General features: G+C 41.3%; 2 protein-coding genes across 4 annotated transcripts in view; one reads left to right on the top strand and one right to left on the bottom strand.

Annotated features, from left to right (window-relative positions):
* Positions 1-25,839, bottom strand: part of LOC310680353 (uncharacterized protein) — a 339,545-nt gene that overhangs the window by 269,344 nt on the left and 44,362 nt on the right. The gene's annotated exons all lie outside the window — the stretch shown is intronic.
* IFT52 (intraflagellar transport 52) lies at positions 412-14,922 on the top strand. 2 transcript variants are annotated; one of them, XM_083446165.1, is made up of 14 exons: positions 412-620; positions 2,346-2,470; positions 3,236-3,323; positions 4,398-4,527; positions 5,521-5,596; positions 5,706-5,777; positions 6,613-6,739; positions 7,948-8,034; positions 8,808-8,876; positions 9,694-9,848; positions 11,058-11,145; positions 13,125-13,233; positions 13,712-13,857; positions 14,595-14,922. In XM_083446165.1, the coding sequence occupies exons 1-14, from the start codon at positions 603-605 to the stop codon at positions 14,640-14,642; spliced, it is 1,338 nt and encodes a 445-aa protein (XP_083302291.1). In that variant the 5' UTR covers positions 412-602; the 3' UTR covers positions 14,643-14,922. The 2 variants fall into 2 exon arrangements, with proteins under 2 accessions (XP_083302291.1, XP_083302292.1); XM_083446166.1 differs by lacking the exon at positions 6,613-6,739 and having other exon boundaries at positions 535-620.

Here is a 25,839-nt window from a genome sequence, read left to right as displayed (position 1 = left end):
GACTCCTTTTTATTTATTTGTTGCTTATGTATTAATTGCTTGCCAGTAAACATGAAACATAAACGGGTACGAGTTCCCAAGAGAGCTGAAGCGACAACACAAGAAACAGTGACAAAATGACCAACAGCATAACAGTAAATGTTAGGAACGTGCTGCTACTCAGCACGAAAGTGGGGGGGGGGAGAATGAGATTTCTGGGATTTAGGTCTAACCCTTCAAGTCACACTACACCACATCCAGTGCCCTCTGCTGTTTCCAAAACTGTTCCAAAGCAAAAAACAACAACACACGTTGCCAAGAGAGATTTTCCCTGCTCCTGCCGCTGCCGACGTTGGCGGACTCCCCTCCACCATCGAGAATGGAAGATTCCACCGCTGAATGAGCCTTTTCCCTGGAGCTCAAGGAGACTCTAGGCGGGCCTGTGTCGTCATCACGTCGGACGCAACGCGGCTTTCCCTTGCTCTCCCCCGCCTCCTGCTTTTGCCAGCGAAGTCGCTTTGGGCGCCTGCGCAGACGGAAAGGGCTCGCGTTGCTAAGGAGGGAGAAGGCCCTTAGTTACCGCGCGTTGCTGCTGCTCCGCGGTTGGAGGGGACGGGGAAAGGATGGTGGCGACCCCGCAGGTAAGTCAACTTTTGTGGTGGCGGTGGAGAGGTGCTTCCCCCTCCCTCGGGACCATTTATGGAGGCGGAGGGTTACTTTGTAGGCACGACCCTGGCTCCCCTCACCTTGGGACCTTGTAGAAGTCCGAGCTGGTAAATTTTAGTTGCCTGCCGCCTTTCCGTAGCCAGAAAAACCATGCCGAAAGGCGGCTCACAAACGGGGGACGGGGCGGGAATTGCATAATTACAAACACAGCAAAAGCAGGCAGGAGCAGTAAATAAAACACATCCAAAAGCATGCAACCATATTGGAAAATTCCCACATAAATCATAATAAGATCCAAAACAAATGTACAAAAAAAATTCAGTAGCAGCAACAAAAGCCCCCTCAAACAAACATTACCCCAGTCCAAGAGTCCTCTTGAATTTGATTTTTTAAAAAATAGGATACATGGAAACCACCATCAAATCACAGATCATATCTGCGCCTAACAGACTGAATTATACAGAATCAGAGAATTGTAGAGTTGTAAGCAACCCTGAGGATCATCTAGTCCAATCTCCTGCAGTGCAGGAATAGATCCCACACTTTGTGGTGCAGCAAACTTGCAATATTTTTATACTGATCCCCCCCACCCAAAAAAAACTACTATTAAAAACATGACATCTGTAACATGTCAGCCAACACCAGAAACATTGTGGCACGGTCTGAGGATACAGATGTAATGTGATTTGATGGTGGTTTGAGGGAGAGGCTCCTGTTCAAGAATCTGTAAGGATCTGTGCCCCCTAGGCCTAGATCCAATGGTTAATGCTGTTAATGTGAGTTTTGAGGTGCTGGTTACGCTGAGTTTTGAGGTGCCTGTGACAACAGACGTCATAGTGGTTTTGGTGGCATTCTGTATAAAACCTATGTGAAAAATCTGCCCAATGCCTCAGATCCATGTTTTTGTGCCATGGCTGTGTCAGAAAAAACCAGCTACATCATGATTCTTCATGCTTCAGCCTCTGGAGAGGGAGATTCTATAATGGGATTAAGATAAACTTTTGTAAAAATGCAATTTCAGGCAGATTGTTTTTTTAATTACTAGATGCAACTCCTACTTGCTTCCAAATCTACTTACTGTATTTCTGTTCCTCAGTGCCAAATCATAGACTTACTGATAGAATTACCCTCATTTTTCGAACTACAAATGTTTAGGAAATCTCAGCACTGCAAGCTTGTAATGATTTTATGCCAGCTTATTCACTGCTATAGCTCTCCCAAAAGAGTCCTGGGAACTAGCCCTTGGAGAGAGTGTGTAGTAATATAGCTCAAGAACAAGAGATTCTGGCCTACTATTTTATTGTCCCAATTGCTGGAACAGGGTGGCTTTGCTTTCTAGAACTCTTAGATCCACCAGCTGTAGCCTGATACAAAAGTCATAGCTAAGAACCAAACAAAGCTGACATACCACTCCAAAATACACTTGTCACCCCAAGCTTTCTTCATTTTCACTCGCATTCTTTTTGGCAGGTTCGGGCATTTGGAAAGTTGGAAGTCAAAAATCCTTGCAGAGAACCCAGATTTTCTTTCTTTCCACCGTGCTAGATCAATCAATAAAACATAATGTTATTTGGTTAATTGTGGGTATTCATTAATTCTACATTAATCTGGGAAGGGTTCTTAGAATTTCTGAATAATGATAGCACTTTTTCATTTTGCTTTGTTTTTTGTTTATTTGCCTGTGCTTTTTCATTTTTGAGGTAACTATGGAGGGAGAACTTCGTAATATAATCGTCTTCAACGCTTCTAAAAAGGAAATTTTTACTATGAACAATGGTTATAGGATTCTACAAAAAAAGCTTCGAAGCAACTGGAAGATACAGAGGTGAGTGGAGTATGTATTGGTTTCTTTTTTCTTATCTGTGTTAGCTTTTGTTTCTAGACCAGCATTGAAGTTTGATGAAGGCATAAAATTGCTTGAAAGTACCCAGGACAATGGCTGCCCCATAACAGTTAAATTTTTGCTCTCCTCGTATCTTGTACAATATCTGTATATCTGATTGCAGATTTTAAACAAGCTTATTTTGCTAGTGTAGGATATTGGCAGAGTGTGGGTTTCATAGTCTTTCATTCAAGCCTTACCTCAACCACAGCTTTTCAAGATGGGTCTAAGCCCCTGTTCTTTAATTATCAGCCCTTCAACCTCATTGTGGGGATAATTGTGCAAGTGAAATGAGGCGTTTAGCTTAATATACCTATATGCATTTGGCATTAGGTCTTCGTGGTTTGTAATATATTTCCCTTGAACATTTTGATAATAGAATGAGATTTGGTAATCTTGTTCAGGACATCAGTCTTTATTTTAGGGTTGAATACCTTCTTATTTTTGTAGTCATTTTCAAAGTAGAGAAGAAAATTAAAAATACATTATAATGCAACATCTGCCTAGACAATTGAGGTATTGACCCAGCATGCATGTCACAGTAAGCCATAGTTCACCCTGAACACCGCTAAAATGGCTCTTTTCCTTCTCCCTGCTGAGAAAAAACAAAACACAATCACTGTCTTTGTGTTATGTCCAATCCTGGAATTGTGGTTTGCCAATGATATGCGTTATTGGGTAACATGTCTTCTATTAATTTGTCCATAGTTTAAAAGATGAAATAACTTCAGAGAAGCTGACCGGAGTAAAACTCTGGATTACATCAGGACCTAGGGAAAAGTTCACAGCTGCTGAAGTATGTAATTGTCTTAAATACCTCAATAACTGTTTAAAGATCTATTTGCCTTGCTGATCTTGTCTAGTATTTTGATCCTGTGAACTTCTTCAGGATTCAGTGGTTCTCTTGCATCACATCTTATAGGCTTTTTGGATTCATAGAAGCGGAGCAGGATGATGCACACTCTGGCCGTCCTGTTTTGTATGATCTGGAGCAGGATTGGTGCCTTGCAAATGTGTCTGAGCCACAGTGCTGTACCCTGTATGTATGTTAGGTGGGCTGTTCACTGTTTACTAATGGATTACCTAATGCCTTGTTGGGATTTTTGCAAAGAGTGCTAGACATAGGGCAGAATTCAGTGCAGCGTTAAGGTTCATGTTCTGTCAGTGCAAGGATTTTTCTTTATGCAGTGGAACATTCTCCCCCTCTCCTCCCCTGTGCACCCCATAAATCTGTTCTACGTATTCCCCCAGTCCTCTGCAGCAAATCTGGAGACAGCGTGCAGAGGGACAATCACTAAATTATTTAGCTGAACACCGCCCTAACTGTACAATTCTAACCATTCTACTCAGAAGTCTGTCCTGTTGGATTCAATGGGACTTACTTTCAGGTAAGTAGTTTTAGGACTACAGCCTAAATGTAATCCACTAAAGCACTAAACATGAATGCCTATTCAGAATTGCTTAGAGCAGATTAATTATGCCATAACTTGTAAAGAGACCTTGAGTATGCACTTATACTTGATAAATTTAAAACACATTGGTGACTCACAGATGAAAAACAGAAAAGAAAAGAAAGTGGACTATGAAAGACTAAAGTTATCCCTGTTCTGCCGTATGCCAAACAGCAGGTAGTTTGTTAGCTTAAATGCCTATTTGCACTGCTTAACCTTTAACTATCTTTAAGGTTAATTTCCCCTATGTCTTGTAAGAATAATAAGATGGGGTTTCTCTACCAAAGGGGACTTAGTATTTTGTAAGGATGTGCAAGCTGTGTTGTGTTGCTATTCTAATTTTCAAGGGTTAAATTGTGTAAAAGCAGGAAAACCTTTCATCCTGGCACTCAAGACTTTGTTGCTTTTTTCCTTTACAGTTTGAGGTTCTGAAGAAGTATCTAGAAAGTGGTGGGGATATCCTGGTGATGCTGGGAGAAGGTGGTGAATCTCGATATGACACCAACATCAACTTTTTATTGGAAGAATATGGGATCATGGTCAATAATGGTAATAACTGACCTAAGGACAAGCTTTCTTCTTTGGTCAGTCTTGAGAATGTTTGCATATCATATAGTCAGAAACCACAAACAAGTGACCCAATTTACAGCAATTTGAGTGTGCTTTATTAATTTGATATTGCTAGGTCCCAAAAGAGCTAGTGACAGAGTATGATTGTAGCTGTGCCATCTTCCCTTTTCTATGTTTGCTGATTTTGAAAATACTAAGCAAGTGAACAGTACTACGATAAATTACATCCAAGTCTGAGGGATATTTGGTATGGTGGCAGGCCTGAACTCTGTGTGAGCAGAGAGCCAGGTCCACAGAGTTTCTCGCTGTTAGGCTCTAAGTGAACATCTCTTGCTGTATTGCTTGCTGCGTACCGTTGTGCTGTGATTTTCATTTTTCTTTAAACCATTGTGTGCACTGCACATTCGAATATTCAGCAGCCCCTCCTCTTTGTGGCCTCAATGCATGGACTGCATTCAGTGGTTGCAAGAGCAGAGCAGTGCAAGGGCTTGGGGAAGGTGGATTCATGTGCGATGTAGAACTGCCTTGGCCTAAAGTGAATAGCTTGATGAATTGCTTCTGATACAGCAAAAGAGCCACTGCACCTCTTATCTTTCTTTGTGACTGTTCCATTTGTACTTTTGCTATGATTGTACATCTGCATCTTCTTATGGGCTGCCGCAAGGAAAATATGAGAGATTTGCCAGCTTTTTAAGGACCATGGGCACATTTGCAAACAGAAACTGTTGTGGGCATCACATGCACACCTCAGCCAGGCACACACTGCAGCCAATCAATTGGCTACTATTCTTCTTTCAAGCCAAATTTTAGTAGGGTGGGGTGGGGGGGCGGGTCATATGAAGTCAGAAGGTGCTTTGTTGGCAACATCAGCCTTCATACAATTAGAGAGAACCAGGATCTAGAATCCATAGCCCATACTTTGCAGCGCTGCATCTTACTGGAAAAAAAATATTATTTTTCATTTCTCTTAAGACTCTGTGGTGAGAAATGTGTATTATAAATACTTCCATCCTAAAGAAGCTTTGGTCTCCAATGGAGTTTTAAATCGGTAAGTATTTGATAGTGGATGGTGTGTGGGTGCATTCACATTTTATCTTGCGTAACTTAGCTATATTTTGCAACTACAAATCAGTTATTTTTGGGTTTCCATCTATAAGGGAAATCAGTAGAGCTGCTGGAAAAACAGTGTCTGGGATAATAGATGAAGACAACAGTGGAAATGATTCACAGTAAGTACCTTTTTTGCAGCCATGTTACAAATGCCATCAATGTTCATTCTGAAAAGTTATAATAAAGTATTGTGTGGGAAGTGCTCTTGAAATATGTAGAATATTCTAATTAATGCCTAAGATTTTGTATTTTGCCTCTTGAAATGCTCCTTAAGTGGAGTAATGCTACAAAATCCAAGGAAGGGAACAGTTTTGCACAGTGTTCTGGATTTTTTTTTTTTTACTGTTTATGGACATTTTTTGTACATGCTTTAAACATGTCACCACAGAAAGCAAGAAAAACAGGATTTTAATACATCGTAAAGTATAGTCCTTTTAATTACTGATTTGTATCCACTATTGGAAGACCTCTTCCACTCACAATGCAATGGAAGAGCACTGTTTTTAAAAAGACACACCCAAATTCCAAGAAGTTATTGCATTGTCACAAGCTCTTTTTGAAGCACAGGTTTCTTCTCAAGACTTTCTTGTGGCCTGGAGTCTATAAACTTCAGCCTTTTCCCTTCCTTATTCAGTCTGTTGCCTATACAGTATTGTAACCTCTGCTAAATTGTGGTACTGCCCCGGGAGAAGTAGAAGACTTCTGTGAATGGTTGCTGAGCAGTACCAATGCACTTTTCGTCCACTTTTGGTTCTTTGGATCTAAGCCATCACAATTAATTTTAGAGTGTTACAAAGACATGGTATCTTTTTTCTTTTTTTAAAGAAAAAAAGCTCCTACCAGCAGAAGAGCATGAAGGGGTGTGGACAGAGAGAATGGTTGATTGTGTTTGACAGCATTGCAATTCTGTGAAATATAGAAAATGCTTATGACAGTCTTTGTACTATTTTGTAGGGCTCTCACTTTTGTGTATCCATTTGGTGCTACACTTAATGTGATGAAACCAGCAGTGGCTGTTCTGTCCACGGGATCTGTCTGCTTTCCTCTTAATAGACCCATCTTGGCTTTTTATCACTTTAAGGTACATAACTGCATGAGCCATCAAATACTTGTAAAACATGATATTTTGTAACTTCGTTCATAATTTCTGTTACTTGCACATCTTGTGCAACTTTAGCAGGAAAGCATTCAGATAAAAGCTCCTTTATGTTGGAACCTTTGAAAAGAGTTGACCTATAACAGGGGTAGGGAAGCACATTGAACTGTTATTGCAGTTCCTCCCCAGTTTTATCAATCATTAGTAATAATAATTATACCATTTCTAAAACACTTCTAAGACAAAATGCTGAAAAGTGAATAAAACTAAACATAGGCCCTGTTGTAAATTTACATTATCATACTTTTACTTCATTTTTAGTGTAATTTACTAACTTTAAATAATGTATGGTAAATATGTTCATTTGAAATTACTTACTTATTTTCTTAACTTATCCCAAAATATTTGGAAAAGGGAACAGCATGTTAAGCATCCATACAAATTCAACTGAGATGGATAAAAACAAGATAACTTGACATTTGTACACATAGTTTATCCCAGTTATTAAAGGCATTCCAAACAAGTATGCCTTGTAATCTTTTCTTTATTCTGCCCCAGTAGTGTCTGTGCATTCATAATCTGTATGAGCTTTTAATGCCTTCTTAGAAACATGTAATATGAGTGTATGGTGTCCTCAAAACTGAGACTTTTATTGGACAAATTAATTTTTAGTGTCCCAGCCAATTCTAGGCTGCGTCAACAGAAATATATTGTCTAGATACAGGGAAGTATTAGTTTGCTCTGTTCTGCCTTGGTCAGACCCGATCAGGAGTACTGTGTCCAGTTCTGGGGACTGTGGTATAATAGGGATATTGGCAGTTTGGAACATGTGCAAGAGGATTCTGAAGAAAATAGTAGAATGTCTGTTAGGGCAGAGAAAATGATCAGAAGGAAAATCTAAAATATGTTCAAGACACATGAGGTGGAATTCAAAGAGCTACTGTAGTACTGTGCCTCCAATACCTATCCCACACAGCCAATCTAGGAAAATAGCACGGTCACCTGTCACATCTGGCTCGTGAGGTGTAGTGGGCAGAGGGATCTGGCCTGTTGGTCATACCAGATTCCCCAATCCTGCAATAAAGTAATGCAGAATGTTAAAGAGTGTAATATAAAAAGTACACCTGGTAAGACAAAGCATTGATGTACAGTAAAAGTTATTGAATGTGTTCTACTGATTTTTTCTTTGATAGAATCAAGGTGGCAAGTTAGCTGTACTAGGATCTTGTCATATGTTCAGTGACCAATATTTGGAAAAAGAAGAAAACAGCAAGATTATGGTGAGCCTCTGTTGTCAACTTCACTGGTAATACTTTAATAATGTATGCCCTCTAACGATCAGTTGAGCAGGTTTATTTGAGGCTTAGGAGTTATTCAGCAGAGTGAGCTGTCTTTTCAACCATATTAAGTTGAAGTTTTTGCTACTTGATTCTTTTGGACGCTATGGTATGTAGTCTTTTTTGCAATACAGTCGTACCTTGGTTTTCGAACAGCCTAGTTCTCAAATGTTATGGCTCCTGAACACTGCAACTGTTCCGGTTTGCGAACTATTTTTGGAAGCCAAACATACGACGGAGTTTCCGCGGCTTCCAATTGGTTGCAGGAGCTGGTCAAGCTAGAGAAATGGAACAGAGCACTCTGCTTCATCAGCCAGATGAGATTCCATACTGGCCATGGAGGAGGTGACAAACTTCTGCAGCCAGTAGTGAAGATGATTGGGCTGGCAAAACAGAGCACTCTCTTGCTTTCACTCACCTGGAAGCAGTTCCACTGCACTCACTGTAGAATTCCTGGTTGCCAGTGGTGGCTAGGAAAGGGATGCAAGACAGGACTGGTTTAGTGTAACATCAGAATGCAGCCACCACCTCTCTTGTAATCATTTACTCTAAATAATGTTTCCTGCTTCCAGACAATTTACCTATATGTGTCATCTCCTAAGTGTGATTGATTGAATATGCCAAGGAACCTCTGTTGGGTTTGGGGTTTTTTTGCACTGATAATATTGATAATTCAAAGAATTCCACAATTATAACTGGGCTTTTTGGTTTCTTAGGATGTACTGTTCCAGTGGCTTACAACAAGCGACATCCATTTAAACCAGATTGATGCAGAAGATCCTGAGGTAAGGGGAACTAATTTAACATTATTTAGTAACATTAGATTTGTATATCATAAAGCATAGCTGCCAAGTTTGCTGAATTTCTGTTTTTGCCTCTTTTACTTTTTTTTTGTCCCTGCCAAGAAGAAAGCCTTGATAAGCTGAAAGCAGGGGTAGCTGGTGCTGTGCCCTCTAGATGCAGTCTCCAACTCCCATTATCCTTGACCATTGGCCATGGGAGCTGGGCCTGATGTGGGTTGGGGGTTTGATAACATCTAGAGTGGACCCCATTGACTACTCTTAACTTAAAGACAAAAAGTTGAGTTGTTGATTTTTACACTTGCTCTGTAAAGTTTATTCAGTTCTATCACTGTTTCAACTTTCCAATTATCCGAAACTTTGAAATTACTTAGCAGTTTGTAGTAATGTCATGTTGTGAAGAATACACTGAGATGAAAAAGTAAAGCTAATTTTCTTTCCTATGATGTCTGCCATCAACAAATAGGTTTTATCATGAAAAATAAAGAGGTATCATAATATATGTGAATTTAGAAGTACGTACAAAAGATAAATTTATTTCGACCAAACTTATTTAACTGTTGAAGAAGCTTTTAAAATCCGTTTCCTATATCAAGAGATGTATATAAGTGCTCATAACTATGACTGTTAGAAAACTGGCCAAACTAAATTAAAATCCACACTCTTAAGTGTATTGTTTCTTGGATATATGATTCAAGATGCATTTCTTTTCTCATGTAGTTGTTTAGCTCACTGGAAAGGTTCCATTTTTAGTGTGAGCTGTCTCTTTGTTCACAACAATTTCTGTGTGCTTTTCCTCCAGATATCTGATTATACGATGCTTCCAGATATAGCAACCCTGTCAGAGCGACTGCGAGTTTGCCTGCAGGAGGGAGATGAAAATCCACGAGACTTCACAACACTTTTTGACATGTCTATTTACCAGCTGGATACCACTGCACTTCCGAAAATCATCAAGTTGGTGACCTCATTCATGTTTCCCAAAACAATGGGTTGAATCCAGATTTTGCTGCCAGGAGCAGGAGTGAGGAGGCAACTTTTACCAGTTTTCTCCATCACTTTGCACCCTGTGAAACTCTGCTCCAGAGGATTGGGGGCTGGGAGAATCGGCAGAAGTCACATTACACGCACACACACACCTACACACACACACACACCTGATCAAAAGTTTCCTGTGTACAAAAGGAGATCTTCCATTTGCAGACAGCAAAGTCTGGATCCAACTCAGTGTCTTTTTCTTCTTCATTTTAGTTTAATAGATTTTAGGGCCTATTCATTGCATTATTTTCATTGTTTATAGGCTCTTTGAGGACAGAGTCCTCTCAAGCTGGAGAACAAGGTGGAGAACAATAACACAAACATTAAATTACAAAAAAAATACATTTTGTTAAATACTTCTTAAAAATTTAAAATATATAACAGTAGGCATCAATATAACAAGGCAATAGAATCAGCAGCAATGTGCATCAGGTAAAAGCCACTTGAAACAGGTAGGGTTTTTAAAGTCTTTTTGAATGCCAGGACTGAAAGGGCCACTGTGTATCCTTTGGGAGTTACAAAGAACAGGGACCACTACTGCAAAGACCCTATCCTTGGTGTTCGCCAATCTTAACAGTCTTAACGGTGGCACAGAGGTAGAGCTTCTGATGCTGTTGTCTTCAAGGTTCATATGGGCAGATGCAGTCCTTCATATAACATGGCCCCAAGCTGTTCAGCATTTTTAATAATAATAAAATAATAATAATAATAATAATAATAATAATAATAATAATAATAATAATAATAATTATTTATTTATACCCCACCCATCTGGCTGGGTTTCCCCAGCCACTCTGGGCGGCTTCCAAAAGAATATTAAAATACTGTGATACATCAAACATTTAAAGCTTCCCTAAACAGGGCTGCCTTCAGATGTCTTCTAAAAGTCTGGTTCAGTATCGTACTTTGACTTGAATTTCAATATGTTATGCACCACCAGCAGAAAGGTGGTTAAATTTGGGGTTTTGCCCATGTACACTTCTAATCCTAGTTATAATTTTGGCATAGTTAAATTAATATCTATCCTGGACTCGTGGTGATAGTAAAAGTTGTTAACACATGCCAAAACTCCAAAGCAAAAAACCTTTAGCCAGTGCTCCAAACTTTACACACTGTTATACGTTGCAGGTCTTACGAGCAGCTGAATGTGAAATACGAACCGCTCCAACTAATTCAGCCTCAGTTTGAAACTCCGTTGCCTGCACTTCAGCCAGCTGTAAGTAACTGTCCTGGGAGAGGAAGGAAATAAGGTTACAAGCATTTATGAGTAGGGTGGACAGATGGGTCTTGGGTGATTTCAGAAACAGAAGAGGCAACACAATATATAGTGCAGGGAGAGTTCAAGGCTTACGGGGTAGGAAGAGAGGATCAGGCAAGTCATCTTGGCAGAATGACTGAAAGTCACAATGTGTGTTGAAGCAGGTCTATGAATTGTAGGTCAGTGTTTCTCAACCTTTTCCCTACCATTGCCTCCTTCTGACCTTGTTTCCTTCCTGTGGCCCCCCTGTCCTACTGGCAGAAAGCTATTCAGATGTTTTGTTTGTAAACAGAACATGTTATATATATATATATATATTTAATTTATACAAAATACATAAAAAATTATATTTTAAGTATTTCTTGATCAATGTGACCCTTGTGCTTGGTGACCAGAAACAAGCTTTTTTATATCTGGTTCTTTTACTGCGAGGGATAACTGAAGATCACCTCTGTCCATTACGTTGAGCCGATTCTGCGTGAGGCTGAGTAACAATTGCATGCAGCAACATGCCTCCTTTCACAGTAATACTTGCACGAAGAAACAGCACCCCACACACTAACACTGCTGCAGCCACGCATCTTGCGCGTGACAAACGACATGTGGACAGCTTAGTGCATGCAGTGGTGGAGTGCGGAAGTGGGAGGGAGAAGGATCTGGAAGCGACATCGCTGCAAAGTGCCTGTGGCACTCCATCCATTGGGAATCACGGTCACTTCTCTGTTCCCTCTACTCTGTTTTCTATTTTCTTCACTTCTTTGTTTTCTTTTTTCTTTTCTTGGTCACTTTTCTATTTTCTTCACTTTTCACTTCCCCTCTGTTGCTCCCTTGTCTCGTGCCATGGCGTCCCATTTATGCATTTTTCACCTGTGCCCCCCTTGGAATATCCTGGGTTGTCAGAGACCAGACTGAGGATTACAGCTCTGATGAGGAATGGTGGGAACCTCTCCCTCTTCCTGTTCCTGACCAGGATCCTGAAGCTGCCCAGGAACAGTAGAGCCGTATAGATCTAGAGAATTGGTTTGCAGAGGGACATAGTTCAGAAGACAAAAGCTGGGCAGAGCTGAGTGGGGAACAGAGAAACAGAACAGGAAGAGAGAGAGAGATAACTGACTCCCCTTTGCTGGAAATTGTCCAGCCTCTCTCTCCAAGGGCAAAGAAAGCTGATAAGGTTACAATACAGAAGGCTCAGTGGTTGCAAGATCAGGGTGCCAGAAGGGGAAGTGACGAGTATGGCTCAGGGGGGAAATAGGAGGAAAACTTAATTGGGAGCACCTTAACTTTGAGAATGGCTGTTTTGTTCTTTGTCTGTGATCAATACTCTTAAACTGGCAAGGGACTCTAATTGCTTTGTTCTTCTGATGCACAGCCAAAGGGGGGGGGGGGGGAGGAAGCCATTTCCCTGACGCCTGAAATGGGAGGGCCCAAGGGGCATATGGCCCCCGGTTGGGAAACACTGTTGTAGGTGACCAAAAGTTTGTTTTTTAAAGGAAGGCAGTAAAAATGAGGAAAAGTTTAACCCAGACATTATGTTCTGCCCGTCATTCTTCAAAGCTAGAAATTCCCTACATAGACAGCCTAACTTATTTTATGTGACCAGTCCTTGCAGCTAATCATATTTCTCTCAATTCAGGCTATGCCCTGAACACACTCTAACCCTTCCAAGACCTGACCTCCAATGGTTAGGAAACAAGTAATCTGGTGCTTACTTTCTTCTCACCAAAATGCTTAAGCTGAATGTCGCTGATTTTCCCAAAGTAGAAATTGGAAATGTCAAACCTGTATATGTTTTTGAAGGGTTTACTTTCTGAGGCTTACATAGTATAAACAAGATTACAGCATGCAAATAGTTTAATTAGAGCCTGCAGCAATGCTCTTTTTCTCGGAACAAGTATGGGCAGACTCAGCATGTTAAGTTTTGCCTAATCTCTTACTAGGTTTTTCCACCGGCCTTCAGAGAGCTGCCTCCTCCCAGCCTGGACCTGTTTGATTTGGATGAAACTTTCTCTTCTGAGAAAGCTCGCCTTGCTCAAATAACAAACAAATGTAAGTAGTGCAAACATTTGAACTTGGGGTTGTTAAACTATTTGTGGGATGGGCAGGGGAACTTTCTAGATGAGATGCTTTTAAAAAAACATTTTACAGAAGAGCTTCTCAAACTTTTATCTCCGGGGCACACTTTAGAAAGCTGAAAATTACTGAAGTCCTCCATATTATGCATACCTTAATTTTTTTCCAAATGCTTTGCATTTTGTTAAGAAAACCAGATCTTTTAAAACTGTTTCCTCCATGCTAATGGAGGTACTCTAGATCAGCATAGATAATATGTGGCCCTCTGGATCTTATTGGACACCAGTTACCATTAGCCCAGCCCCAGTGGTCAGGGATGAAGGATCCTGTGGTCTAGTAATGTGTGGCTGCATATAGGCTCTGCATCCCTTCTCTGCTTGTGGAAACCCATATAATATCTTTAAATGGTTTGGCAAATTTTGTGTGTATTATGCTACTTTTATGTCCTTATTAGGCACTGAAGATGATCTGGAATTCTATGTCAGAAAATGTGGGGACATCCTAGGGGTAACTAACAAACTACCAAAGGAGCAGCAAGATGCCAAACATATCCTGGAGCACATTTTCTTCCAAGTAGTGGAGTTCAAGAAGTTAAATCAGGTAAACTAATGGACATTTTTCTTGAAGCCCTGTCCAATGGTCATTGGGAAAGATATGAAAGCCAGGTTTCTGGGAAAGCAGACTCCTCCCTGATCTCAGTGATCTATAGAGGAGGCACCACATTAAAATTAATAATAAAACAGGACTTGAGCTTTATCTAATTTGCTTTTCAAGTTGAGTATTCTATTTCCTCTTTCAGAAAAAAAAAGATGGGTGGAGAGAATGCTTTCTAGCTTTTTTGTGATTCTGTGTGCTCCTTAGAGAAAGCAATATTAAATACCTAGTTGATAGTTGAGCATATTAGACTTTATGCTTCCTCCTTCCTTGACTGCCAAATTCCCTCCTTCATTTTAGCGGCAACCCTCAGGCGTGTTATATGTGCACCAATGTTAATGCTAACCAGGGCTGTCTAAACCCAGAGTTTGCAATCCCATTTCTAGCTGTGACTACAAACTGGTTAGTGGTAACATTTTTACGGACATTGATAGTCAGCTATGCAAATAGGAAGAGGAATTTACATAAGAAGAGTGGGGAAGAAGAGTGTGTGAGCCTTCAGGGTGCTCCTAATCTGTTAAACATGGGCAAGAGTTTGGGAACATTGTATCGGCCCTGGGCTATAAAGTCTAGGAGCTGAAAACCTTCAAGACCATTTAAATTTTATTTTGGACCCTGAAAATGCAAAGGAGCCTAGAGTCATTTGTATGTATTGACAAATACCCTTTTTCTTTTCTTTAAAGGAGCACGATATTGATACAAGTGAAGCTGGATTCCAGGGTGGCTTTTGAATATTTGAAAGGAAATTTGATGTCACAGGGAAGGATAATAGAATAGCTTCTCTCATTTTTATTTTTTTTTCTTCAATAAACTGGCTTGCTTTGCTTCTTCCGGCCATTTTCTGTACCCTATGTTACCTTACAAATATGTAGATAGTGTAAAACGCTGAAGCCAAATGAGGGATTGCCTTATAGGCAGCAATAATTTTGATAATTTCTTATGTATGAAGCATTCCATATTTAATATTTCTATTTATAAACAAATAAATATCACATTTTGTACAACCTAAAATTCTTGTTTCTAGCTGTCACCCTTAAATGTGTCTCTGTGTGTGGATTAATACAGTATGCATATACAGTGGGGAAGAGGCAGATAATCTTCTAGAAGGTAAAAGCATGGCAATACAACAAGCAGCATATCCCTATAAGTAGGGTGGGTGTTGTCAGAAGCTTGCTTGCTCCTTCTTACTCAAGATTTTGCACACTCTGACTAATGGCCTTGTTTGGTCTTTACTGTCGCTCCCCTGCTGCAACCATGTACTGTAAATCCTCTTGCAAGTTAGGGATTGCCTTGGAGTGGATGTTTAGGAGAGTATATTCCAGGCATCCCCAACCTTCGGCCTTCCAGATGTTTTGGCCTACAACTCCCATGATCCCTAGCTAACAGGACCAGTGATCAGGGATGATGGGAATTGTAGTCCAAAACAGCTGAAGGTTGGGGATGCCTGGTATATTCTAAAGGCAAGTGTATGTTTCCCACCCACTGTGTGTGGTTTTTCCAACCTCATCTGGGCACTTGCTCCTTTTCAGATCATTAATGTTACTCATCTGCCATGTATTGCTGAGCTGGCAAAACTATAAGAGTTTAGAATACTTAAAAGTAACAGTCAAAAGCCATGAGAAATGCATACAATTTTAAGAAATCAAAAGATGCGCATTCCAACTGTTGCATTTTAGCAACATAATGATATAAGTTTGCAGGGCGAATACTAAGACTTGGAAAGCTACAAAGTTGTAAACTGCATCTATAAACACTCATTTTTAGATTTGAATCATACATGGCATCTCACCAGTATGGGTGATTTCTGATCCTCTTAAAAAAAAAAAAAGAAGCCTCTTTCAAAAGGTGCTTTGAATGTGGAATTTTGCTTTGGCAATTTTGGTCAGTCAGGCCTCAGTCCCTCCTCGCTTGGAGGGATAATTGAAAATATAACGGTAGTGAATCCTACAACATAAAAGATGAAAAGAATTGTGTTCTGTTACTAAGGCTATGATCTTGAGAGTATGGCCAATTTGAAGAACACTTCACAGACTCATTCTAGAGGTTATGATCTGCTTGCCATTATTACAATCCCCTGAGAATTAGTAAATAGATGTGAAGGGTGAAGCGAGGCTGAAGTAGGCTGGGGGAGCAAGTATGTTGCAACCCACATTTTAGATGAGTACAATTTCTTGACATCACACTCCAAAATATGCAATTGGAATAATGGGCTTTAGAACAACTGCTGCAATATGTTTCTTAACTTCTCCTTCTAGTGGGAACGGGCCTCTGTTTACAGAGTAACCACTGCAGCATGTGTAAACTTAACTTTGTATTTAAGATGGCAGTCACCCAAAGCAGAACTGCAAAAGTGTAAAATCATTTTACCCTGTACTACAGTGATTATTATATGGGGAAGCCATGACAAATGAAAATGTGAAAAAATGCTCACTGGAAAAAAGATAAGCTTTCAGTCATGCGGTTCTCACTACACGTGATCAAAAACCATGTGGCACTGTACCAACTAGACCAGAGTAGACTAGGCATGATAATTAGGAAATCAGTGACGTTCTGTTTACAGTAGACAGTATGAATGTTGTCCAGGGAAATGGTACTGCCTGTTTACATAAAATACCTAATCTTGCAACAAGCTGAACAGCATACACAAGTCTCACTTCCAAGTTATTAGCAGAGCAACAACCATTTACCACCAGCTGGAGGGGGGAGCGGCGGTTGCCTCTTGGCTGTTGGGGCTTGCAAAACATCCCCCCAAAGCTTGTTCAGCTCTGAAGTATGGCTGTTCAGCTACCAGTTAGGGTTGACCACACAGCAAGAAAAGGACAGAGTTGTCCAGGTGCTTCCTTATTGGATGGTTTCGTGCCTTTGTCCACATAGCACAAGTGCCTTATGTGACCATAAATTTGCATTTATGCTTCACTTGTTAGCTAGAAAAGAGAATGCAAGAAACATAGCAAGAGGGCTGGATGGTGCAAACCACCTGGAGCTTTTGCCCAACCAGTGAAACATTAGATCAAAGTGCAGGAGTCTAGTGTCTTGTAATAGTAACAGACACAGCACTACCACCACCCAGAGGCATGGCAAGGTTTGACATCTCCAGAGATGGTGTATCAAGCTTCACAGAGCCCAGGGACCCAAATTCTACTAAGCTTGCTTCTGGAGAAAGTACATTGCCCAGAGTGGCTTGTATTCCAGAGATCTCCAATATTGGTGGCGGCGGTGGCGGCTTCTTGAAGACTGCAACATCATTTATTTCAGAGCTCTTCGACATATTCTCAGTTGTCGGTTTAGAGGGATTATCTTCCCGGCATGGAGTAGAAGATTTGGTATTGTGGAACACACCCTCGGTGTAATTGGTTTTGCTGTCATTTGCAGAGCTTGAGCTTGACAAGTCAAAGGCACATGGCTGCATGGGAGTCTTGCAGAAAGATGCAAGAGCATCCGATGAGGCCTGCAGGTTCTCCTTTGTGCTGCTGATGGAGGAGTCTGTTGCCTTTAGAGCCAGAGAGCTTCCCTTTGTCACATTCTGCATCTTGCTTGCACTGTCACATGCATCGGGCTGGGGGATGCTGCTCATTTCTAGGAAACAGCTGCTACCCGGAGAGATACTGTAACCAGAAGCACCAATCAGAAATCCATTTTCGAATACGTCTTTCAGTGACAGAGAACTAGAACAGTTTTGAGAAGACATTTTTTGGTTCCCAAGGAAAAGAGGTCAGTCTTCAGAATCCTAGGGGCACCTGAAGATGGAATTCAAAGGAGTTTTGTTTATTCGGTGACCCATCACCCCAAGTTACAAACTAGATTTAGACACTTGCTTTTTCTCTACTAATGCCAGATAATTTTATTTCATCATGCAGCGTGATCCAAAGCTTATTTATGCTTTGCTTTGTGCATGTATAGGATTACAGTGGTGCCTTGGGTTACATACGCTTCAGGTTACATACGCTTCAGGTTACAGACTCCGCTAACCCAGAAATAGTGCTTCAGGTTAAGAACTTTGCTCCAGGTTGAGAACAGAAATCGTGCTCCGGCGGCGCGGCAGCAGGAGGCCCCATTAGCTAAAGTGGTGCTTCAGGTTAAGAACAGTTTCAGGTTAAGTACAGACCTCCGGAACGAATTAAGTAGTTAACCCGAGGTACCACTGTATAGTGAAGGTATTATGTATCTAGCACTTAAAAGTCCAAGAGGGCAGGTTTTTGCCATCAAGAGCCTCCAGTCTAAAATTTAACACTAGGGAACAATGTGCATTCACTAAAATGGACTTAGGTCAGGGGTGTCAATTTAAATAAAATATTGGGGTGGGGAGGCAGATAAGCCCTGCCCCATATAATCACATGACACGGCACACACACACCATTTGAATGGCACTGCCCATCAACCTGGGGGTGCAGCCCCCTCAAATATTTTATTGTGGGAGCAAATATTTTATTGTCGGCCCCTAGGAGCTGGCTCCTGTGACTTAGGTTTAAATTAATCAAGTTTGCTCCAATACTTGTCTGAAACAATGTTGGGCAGCCATTTTTGTAGGCAGCGGCAGAGCTGTTCCAACCTTGCAGGTATGGCCCAAAACATTTTGCTGCCTGATATAAAAGACAATATGGCATTCACCCAAAACAGACACACACACACATACACACACAGTTCTGTGGGCAGGGAACTACTGGACTGGGAGCAGAATCTTGCTTTAACACTGGCAATGGGGAGTCGGAGCTCAGAGGTGGAGCAAACGGAAGATTCCTAATTCAACCCCCTGCTGCCTGCACCAGGAGTGCCAACTTGGCCCCACGACCATAGGTGCCAGGGGCTGTGGGTGCCATACAGCATGTATGCTCCTTGGCATCAAAATTTGTGGGTGCCTGAACCCTTCATGGAGAATTTTGTGGGTGCTTGGGCACCCAGGATCCCAGGGAGTTGGCACCTATGGCCTCCATGTAAGGCTGGGAATAGTCTATTGTCTGAAACCCCTGAGAGCCGCTGCCAACTAATGTAGAAAATATTATACTAAACTAGTTTAACAGGAGCATGACAAGCTGTGTGTCGCCCACAGAGCCCTAGCCTTACGACACCTTGCCACTGCCTATCGGCAGTTGCCTCACTCCATTGAATGCTAGGGGGTTGGCCCTGCAACACAGCAAAGCCAAAAGCCAAGTCTTCACACTGCCCCCCACTGGCCTGAAATCTGCATTCTCCTCTACAAAGGCAAGTTTCTCTGCAAAGCCTAGAGTAGAGGAAGCTGACAAGGGAACAAAGACATTTTAAAAAAAGAAGAAGTCAAGAACTTAACAGGGTATATTTCAACCTCCCCAGAATAAGAAAAGCAGTTATTTCTTCTGCCCAAGATCATAACCCAAAATTAGTTCAGAAAGAGCTAATATAGTTTCACAGCTGAACTCACGAGTCAAGGGAAGAGATCTGGCTAATAACTAGAAAACTGAAGTTCTGCTGGCCTAGGTCTGAAGTGATAGCTTCCTAATTTAATATCAATACTTTACTACTAAGCTATACTTATTCCACCCCCCCCCCAAAAAAAAAACTTTAAACAGAAACCAATAAAGGCAATTACTTATTTTTAACACTGGAGGTTTCTTTACTTATCAAAACCTACTTCTAAGAGTTTTACTTACTTTCCCCCCTCATAAACAGCAATCTTCTTAAGTAGCACCACTGCAGCTGATTCTTATAAATCCTCATGACAGATTGTGGCACACTTTCTTAATTTTCTAATTAAGCTAGTTTGCAAGGGCGTTTGGAAGACACCACCTGAAACTGTTTTAGCCATCAACCCTGCAACAATTTTGTTCCCCTTAAGAATATAACCTGGATCTTTGAACAGCAGAGCTTAAAAGTATTAATTGCAACTATTTCCTGAGGACGGAAGCAACTGAATTGCAATTGATCAAGAAGTTCAGCTCTATTCATTTGGGTCTGAATAGAAGCCATAATTCTTTTCCCTGCTATAGATGTTAATTAATTTGGCCATTACTAAGTTGATTGTTTTATCACCTCTCACCTCTGCTGTCAAGAGTCCCTGTGCATGCATTTTAGCTGTAACTGAACTGTCATTATATTATTACAGTACTTACATTTTATTCTCTCTGGCCTCACTGCTTACAACTGCTCAATCTTTATCACCATGTGCAATCTAGTCCACAAATGCTTATGCCGTAATAATATTGATGAGTGAGTAAGGTGCCATTGTATGAATTGGCTACCACTGGGCAATACTTTTATTAGGACAAACTGAAATGTCATAAAATAGTGCAGCTCAAAATAGTGTTAAGCTAGATGTTGTAGTCTGGAAAAGCCTCCTTTAGATGCTACAGACATCAGATTACATACCAAAGATTTTGGGATAAAGAAGGCATGTTGGCTCCCTATTTAAAATCACCATAAAGCCTGTCTGTTACCCAGATCTGCACCGCGAGTAAAACGCACAGGTTTCTGGTTAAGCAGAAGTAGAGAGAAACATGTTTGCCTTTATATTAGCATAGCTGGAGATCAATTTGGGTGAAAAGAGACAATGGAAGACAAATTCTGTAGGTTTAAGGGGATGTAATCCTCAAAACGTGGCAGAAAAGAAATAAAAACTTCCTCTGTATGTAGATCCCTCCGGGAATGGCTAGGTTTGTTAAATTCTCCAGGGCACAAAAATCAAAGGGAAATGAGTTGGTCCATAAGCAAAACAAAAAACAAACAAAACAAACACACAACCCTGGATTTTAATCTATTTTAAAAGCAATACTTTTATTAGGACCAAGCAAGATGTCACAAAACGGTGACAAGCTTTCAGCTATCATTTTCTCCAGTATTATTCATTTTGCAGCTAGTGAAGGCACAATTGAACCCTTTGGTCAAATTAGTGCTGTTACTCCTGCTTCTTTATCAGCTGCATAGCAGGCGGTAATACAGTGGGTGCAGTTCCTCTTGGCATGGAGATGTATTGATGAGATGACTGCTACACCTGTTGTATGCTATGAAGCTGTTAAACAGCCTAGGTGAGCCCTCCTCAACCTGACACCCTCTGTGCTGGCTGGGGCTTGATGGGAGTTCCAGTCCAAAAGATATGGCGGGCAGCTGGCTGGTGAAAGATGGCCTTGAAACTCAGGCTGGGGAGAAATAAGCGTTTCTATCCAAAATTTGCAAAACAGAGATCCTACTTTGAGTAGAAATGTTTCTGTGACTCTATAGAACCGTGTTCTGTTTTCTCTAGACAATTCCTTGCTGTATTGCTGGTTGGAAGGGGGGGAGGGAGTGAGTGTTAAAAGAATACTTGCCAGAAGGCACATGTGAAAGCTAGCACCTTTCTTTATCTGGTTGCCTAGGCAACGGGGGAGGTGGTGGCTCTCTCCATCTTCTGAGCTATTTTGCATTTCAGTATGAGAGGAATGCAGTGCAGAGAAACATAATGGGCTTCAGTGATACAGAAGAATCCCGTTTGCTTGCGAGTAAGACCCATTGGACTCAATGGGATTTACATCTGAGTAAACAGCAGCCATGGTGCATACCCTGGCCATTAGAACAATGTGCATTTTTTAAAAAATAAGTGAATGTGAAATGTGTATTCAAAGTGTTCGCTGAACCAACACACAGAGATAGGCACTTTCTCACACACTGAAGCAAAGGGACAGATTAATAAACTAATAAATCCTGCATTCCAGGGGGTTGGACTATATAACCCTCAGGGTCCCTTCCAACTCCATGATTCTGAGATTCCATGTCCAACAGCTTGACCCCCAAAGGCACACTCCTCCATTGTCTCCTGAGAAAGACGGGTGCCATAAACAAGATGATTCTATATAAATGCTCAAAAGGAAAAAAATGCCTTCCAGTAGCAGCTTAGAGACCAACTAAGTTTGTTATTGGTATGAACTTTTGTGTGTGGAAGGAATTTTTTAAATTTTGTTTCAACTATGGCAGACCAACATGGCTACCTACCTGTGCTCCACAGGAGTGAGCTACTAACAGGTCTCTCCAGTGTCTGGTTCTGATGTTTCTGGCTGCTGAGAGTAGGTGGGTTACGAGTTCTTTGTGTTGTAAGTGGGCATTGTTGTCTTGGAAGATGTTTAGTAGGGCCAATTCTGAGGTGATTTCTAATACTTGCTTGGTTATTTTACATATTTCTCGTATGGCTGTTGTCCAGAATAGTTGGATTTTGGGACACTCCCACCACATGTGGAGGTATGTGCCTGTGGAGGTGCACCCTCTCCAGCATTTTGGTGAGGTTCCTGGGCGTATTAGCACTAGTTTTCTTGGTGTTAGGTACCACCTGTAGGTGATTTTCAGAGTGAGTTCTTTTCTTTTTGTTGATATGGGTTTAAAGGGGGGTTTAGGGTTTAGACGACATTCTGGTCCATTGAGTGGGGTTAATCTCATAGCCAATGTCATCCTCCCATTGTTTTTTGATTGTGCCTAACCTCTCTCACCACCAAAGGAACACAAGTGAACAGCAGAGAACCTGCACAAGCAACGCTGACACAAAACCCCACATATATCAAGTAAAATATAAACATTACCACCCTACCCCACCCCCACTCATCTGTCCCCCACTCCACCTCTTTCCCCATTTTCTTCCTACTGTCTCAACAAATGAAACCAAATTGTAAAAAAAGTTACATGTAAAAAAAATAAGAGACATTGCACATACCTTTGTAAATCAAGAAAATCTTTAATAAAAATACATTAAAAAAAAAATAAAGCTACCTTTTTTAAAATCATGGAACCTGTCCATCACCTTGTTGAAGGTGTATCATTCTGGTTGATGTGTTGAAAAACAGTGCTACAAATCCCTAGCTGATGCATTTTTATTCAAAAGTAAATCCCGCAAAAGTTCAGTGCCTTAGGCTGCTGTTCCATGCACTTTGAGATGCAGTTTACTCCAACACCTTTGTTAAGGCCTGCTGAATTCACAGGTCTTACTTCCTAGGAAGGACTGCAGCCTAAATTCCCATTAAACTCAAAGGGACTTACTTTCAACTTACACATGCTTTCTTACCCCCAACTCCTAAGAAAGCACAAACCACATGGATTGCCTATCCTGCAGTTGCATTTGTGGTGGCACCTAGAATGCATATGATAGCTGAGTGTTGCCTTTCAAATCACCAGAGCCGCATTAAAATAAACCAGGGTGCTTAAAGATTTTCTTGATTTGCAAAGGTATGTGCAATGTCTCTCTCGTATTTTTTTTATGTAACATTTTTTTAGAAATCGGTTTCATTTGTTGAGTTTATAAGAAACATCAGCGCCATCTACCGGCAGTGAGAACAAATGTCTAACCTTGACAAAATGGTTAACAGTGCAAAGTCCATTGAGGTCAATGGGACTTATTTCCAGATACAGTATAAGACTTCTGGAAATCCCTTACTTTGCTGATTAGTGCCTGCCTTCATTTTGCAGGTACAGAATCTTTCAATTGGAGCACCCTAGTTGCTGAAATACATCAGACCTATACCCAAATATAGTTTGTACCCTTAGGAAGAACTTCAGTGGCACCTTAAAGACTAACAGACATATTGTGAGAGAAGCTTTCATGGGCTAGAGTCCACCTCATCAGATGCATAAAGTGGTCTTCCCAACATTAGAATTTTTTTAAAAAACAACAAAAAAGGGATTAAAGGGCCAATAGTCTCCACTGGGTGTGTTGCATTATCATGCATGGTGCAAATGAGTCTGAGATTCAGGTGGGAGTGGGTGTAACCAACTCTGGTTGTAAATCAGATAAAAGCTATTCTTCCTGTTACGACCATGGTACATGCTGTTCCAAGAACATCTGTTAGGATGAGAGGAATTCTCTGTCTCAGGCAACCACCACGACTCCTTTCCATGTCAAGGGCGCCCTCCTAGGTTGGGTGACTTTGGCATGACAAGGAGGAGTCATCTCAGCAAAAGGACCCACAAGATCCCACCTATTGGACATCACCACAAATATGTGGGATGCAGCAGGGAGATTAGCCTATTTTTATTTTCATAACAGTCCTTGGGGAAAAAATGACTTGTTCAAGGCTAAGCAGGTACAAGCTCAGCACAGTACACAGTGGCGTAGCGTGGGTTGTCAGCACCCGGGGCAAGGCAAGTAATTTGCCCCCCCCCCGCTGCACTGTCCCTCACCCAGATAGTCCCTCGCTCTCTCTCTGCACCGCACCGCACCGCACACTTGGCACCCCCCCTCCACAGTGGGCGGCGGCTTGGATCGGATTCGCACAGCCAGCACTGCAGTGAGAGAGAGTGAGTGAGCCAGGTAGGGGCAGAGAGCTGCGAGTGCGAGCCCCCTCCAGATGTTGCGCCCGGTGCGCCCGGCCCCCCTGCACCCCCCACGCTACGCCACTGACAGTACATCATGTCTGAGTTTTGCTTTCTTTTGAGAAACCACCTGATGTGAACGAAAGCTTTGCTATTGTTTTTAACAACCGCAGGAGCAAGTAACTGACCTGTACATTTAGTACAGTGAAGAAGTCGTGCTTTGAGGGAAAAAAAAGACTTGATTTTTTATTAAATTATTATTCTTTATTATTACTTGTTATTTATTAAATTTCTACACTGCCCTTCACCCGAGGATCACAAGACAGCTTGCAATATAAAAACACAAAAATGCACAACTTAGTAACAATAATAATAAAAAAAAATCCTTCAAGTTGCACTTTAGGAGACCAACTAAGTTTGTTATTGATATCTGAAGAAGTGTGCATGTACACGAAAGCTCCTACCAATAACAAACTTAGTTGGTCTCTAAGGTGCTACTGGAAGGAATTTTTTAATTTTGTTTCGACTACGGCAGACCAACACAGCTACCTACCTGTAATTAATAACAATCAATTACACACACACACTTTTAAAAGGTCATAGCTTGTTTAATTAGCCAAAGGCCTGGAAGTAGAGGAATGTTTTTTGCCTGGCGCCTAAAGATATGCAACTTAGCCACCAGGCAAACCTCCTTGGGGAGAGGATTTCACAAATGGGGAGCCACCGCAGAAAAGGCCCGTTCTTGTGTTGCCACCCTCTGGACCTCTCGCAGAAGAGGCACATGAAGAAGGGCCTCAGATTATGACTGCTGGGTCCAGGTTGGTTCATATGGGGAGAGGTAGTTATCTTCCTACCACCTACTGGAAGCAGGGGGGAGGAAAAGCGATACATATCTACATTTAATGGCGCAACTGTGTCATGTGATAATGAAACAAAAGGAAACCTGATATTGTAATACAATCAGCATTTGTTCTTTGCAAAGAAATAACAGGAACAGGCAACTAAGCTGCCCTGAAGACAGGGCTGGATTTAGGTTTGATGAGGCCCTGAGCTACTGAAGGTAATGGGGCCCTTGATATGTCCAGGTGTCCTTCGTCAACAACAAATTGTTGCTGTTTTTGTGTTGAATATATGCTATATGGTAATTTATGGACCTAATAGGTCTCTAAAGCCATTTGCACATGCAGAATGTAGGCACCCTATATATAGAAATGAGCAAACCAGTGATATTTTAGGGAGCAGGCTAGCAGGCGGGGCCAATGATTTACATCATAGGAGCCTACACAACACAAAACACTGTTGCTGTATGTAGGTTTTTATTTTATTTGTTTTTTTATCTTATATTTTGGAACTGTACATCCAATTTTTCCCCTTTAAATTTTTTGGGGGCCCCCAGGAGAGTGGAGCCCTAAGCTATAGCTATATGTAAATCCGGCACTGCCTGCAGATGTTGTTGGACTGGACTGCAACTCCACTGCCTATAGCGGCTGCACTCGATATTGATAGCTTGCTACCCCCTTACTGACTTTGTGTTCGCCTGCCTGTTAAGGCAGAATAGTCCTTCGGGCACTTTTTATCTCTTGCAGGGGCTTTCTCATCTTTTAACATTTCAATGGCAGAAATCCAATGAGTGAAGCTTTCCCAGCACTGAATTAGTGGAGGATGGAAAAAGGCACCGCCTCTTGAATTTCT

The sequence above is a fragment of the Podarcis tiliguerta genome (genome assembly GCF_965153285.1).
Source record: "Podarcis tiliguerta genome assembly, chromosome: 6".
In the NCBI taxonomy this organism is placed as follows: domain Eukaryota; kingdom Metazoa; phylum Chordata; class Lepidosauria; order Squamata; family Lacertidae; genus Podarcis; species Podarcis tiliguerta.
Note: the sequence above shows the minus strand (reverse complement) of the source record. Positions and strands in the feature narration are given on the sequence as shown.

Coding starts and splice junctions, on each gene's coding strand:
- IFT52 (XM_083446165.1), top strand. Junction 2,471..3,235: donor AGCAACTGGAAGATACAGAG/GTGAGTGGAGTA, acceptor ATTTGTCCATAG/TTTAAAAGATGAAATAACTT. Junction 9,849..11,057: donor GCACTTCCGAAAATCATCAA/GTTGGTGACCTC, acceptor TATACGTTGCAG/GTCTTACGAGCAGCTGAATG.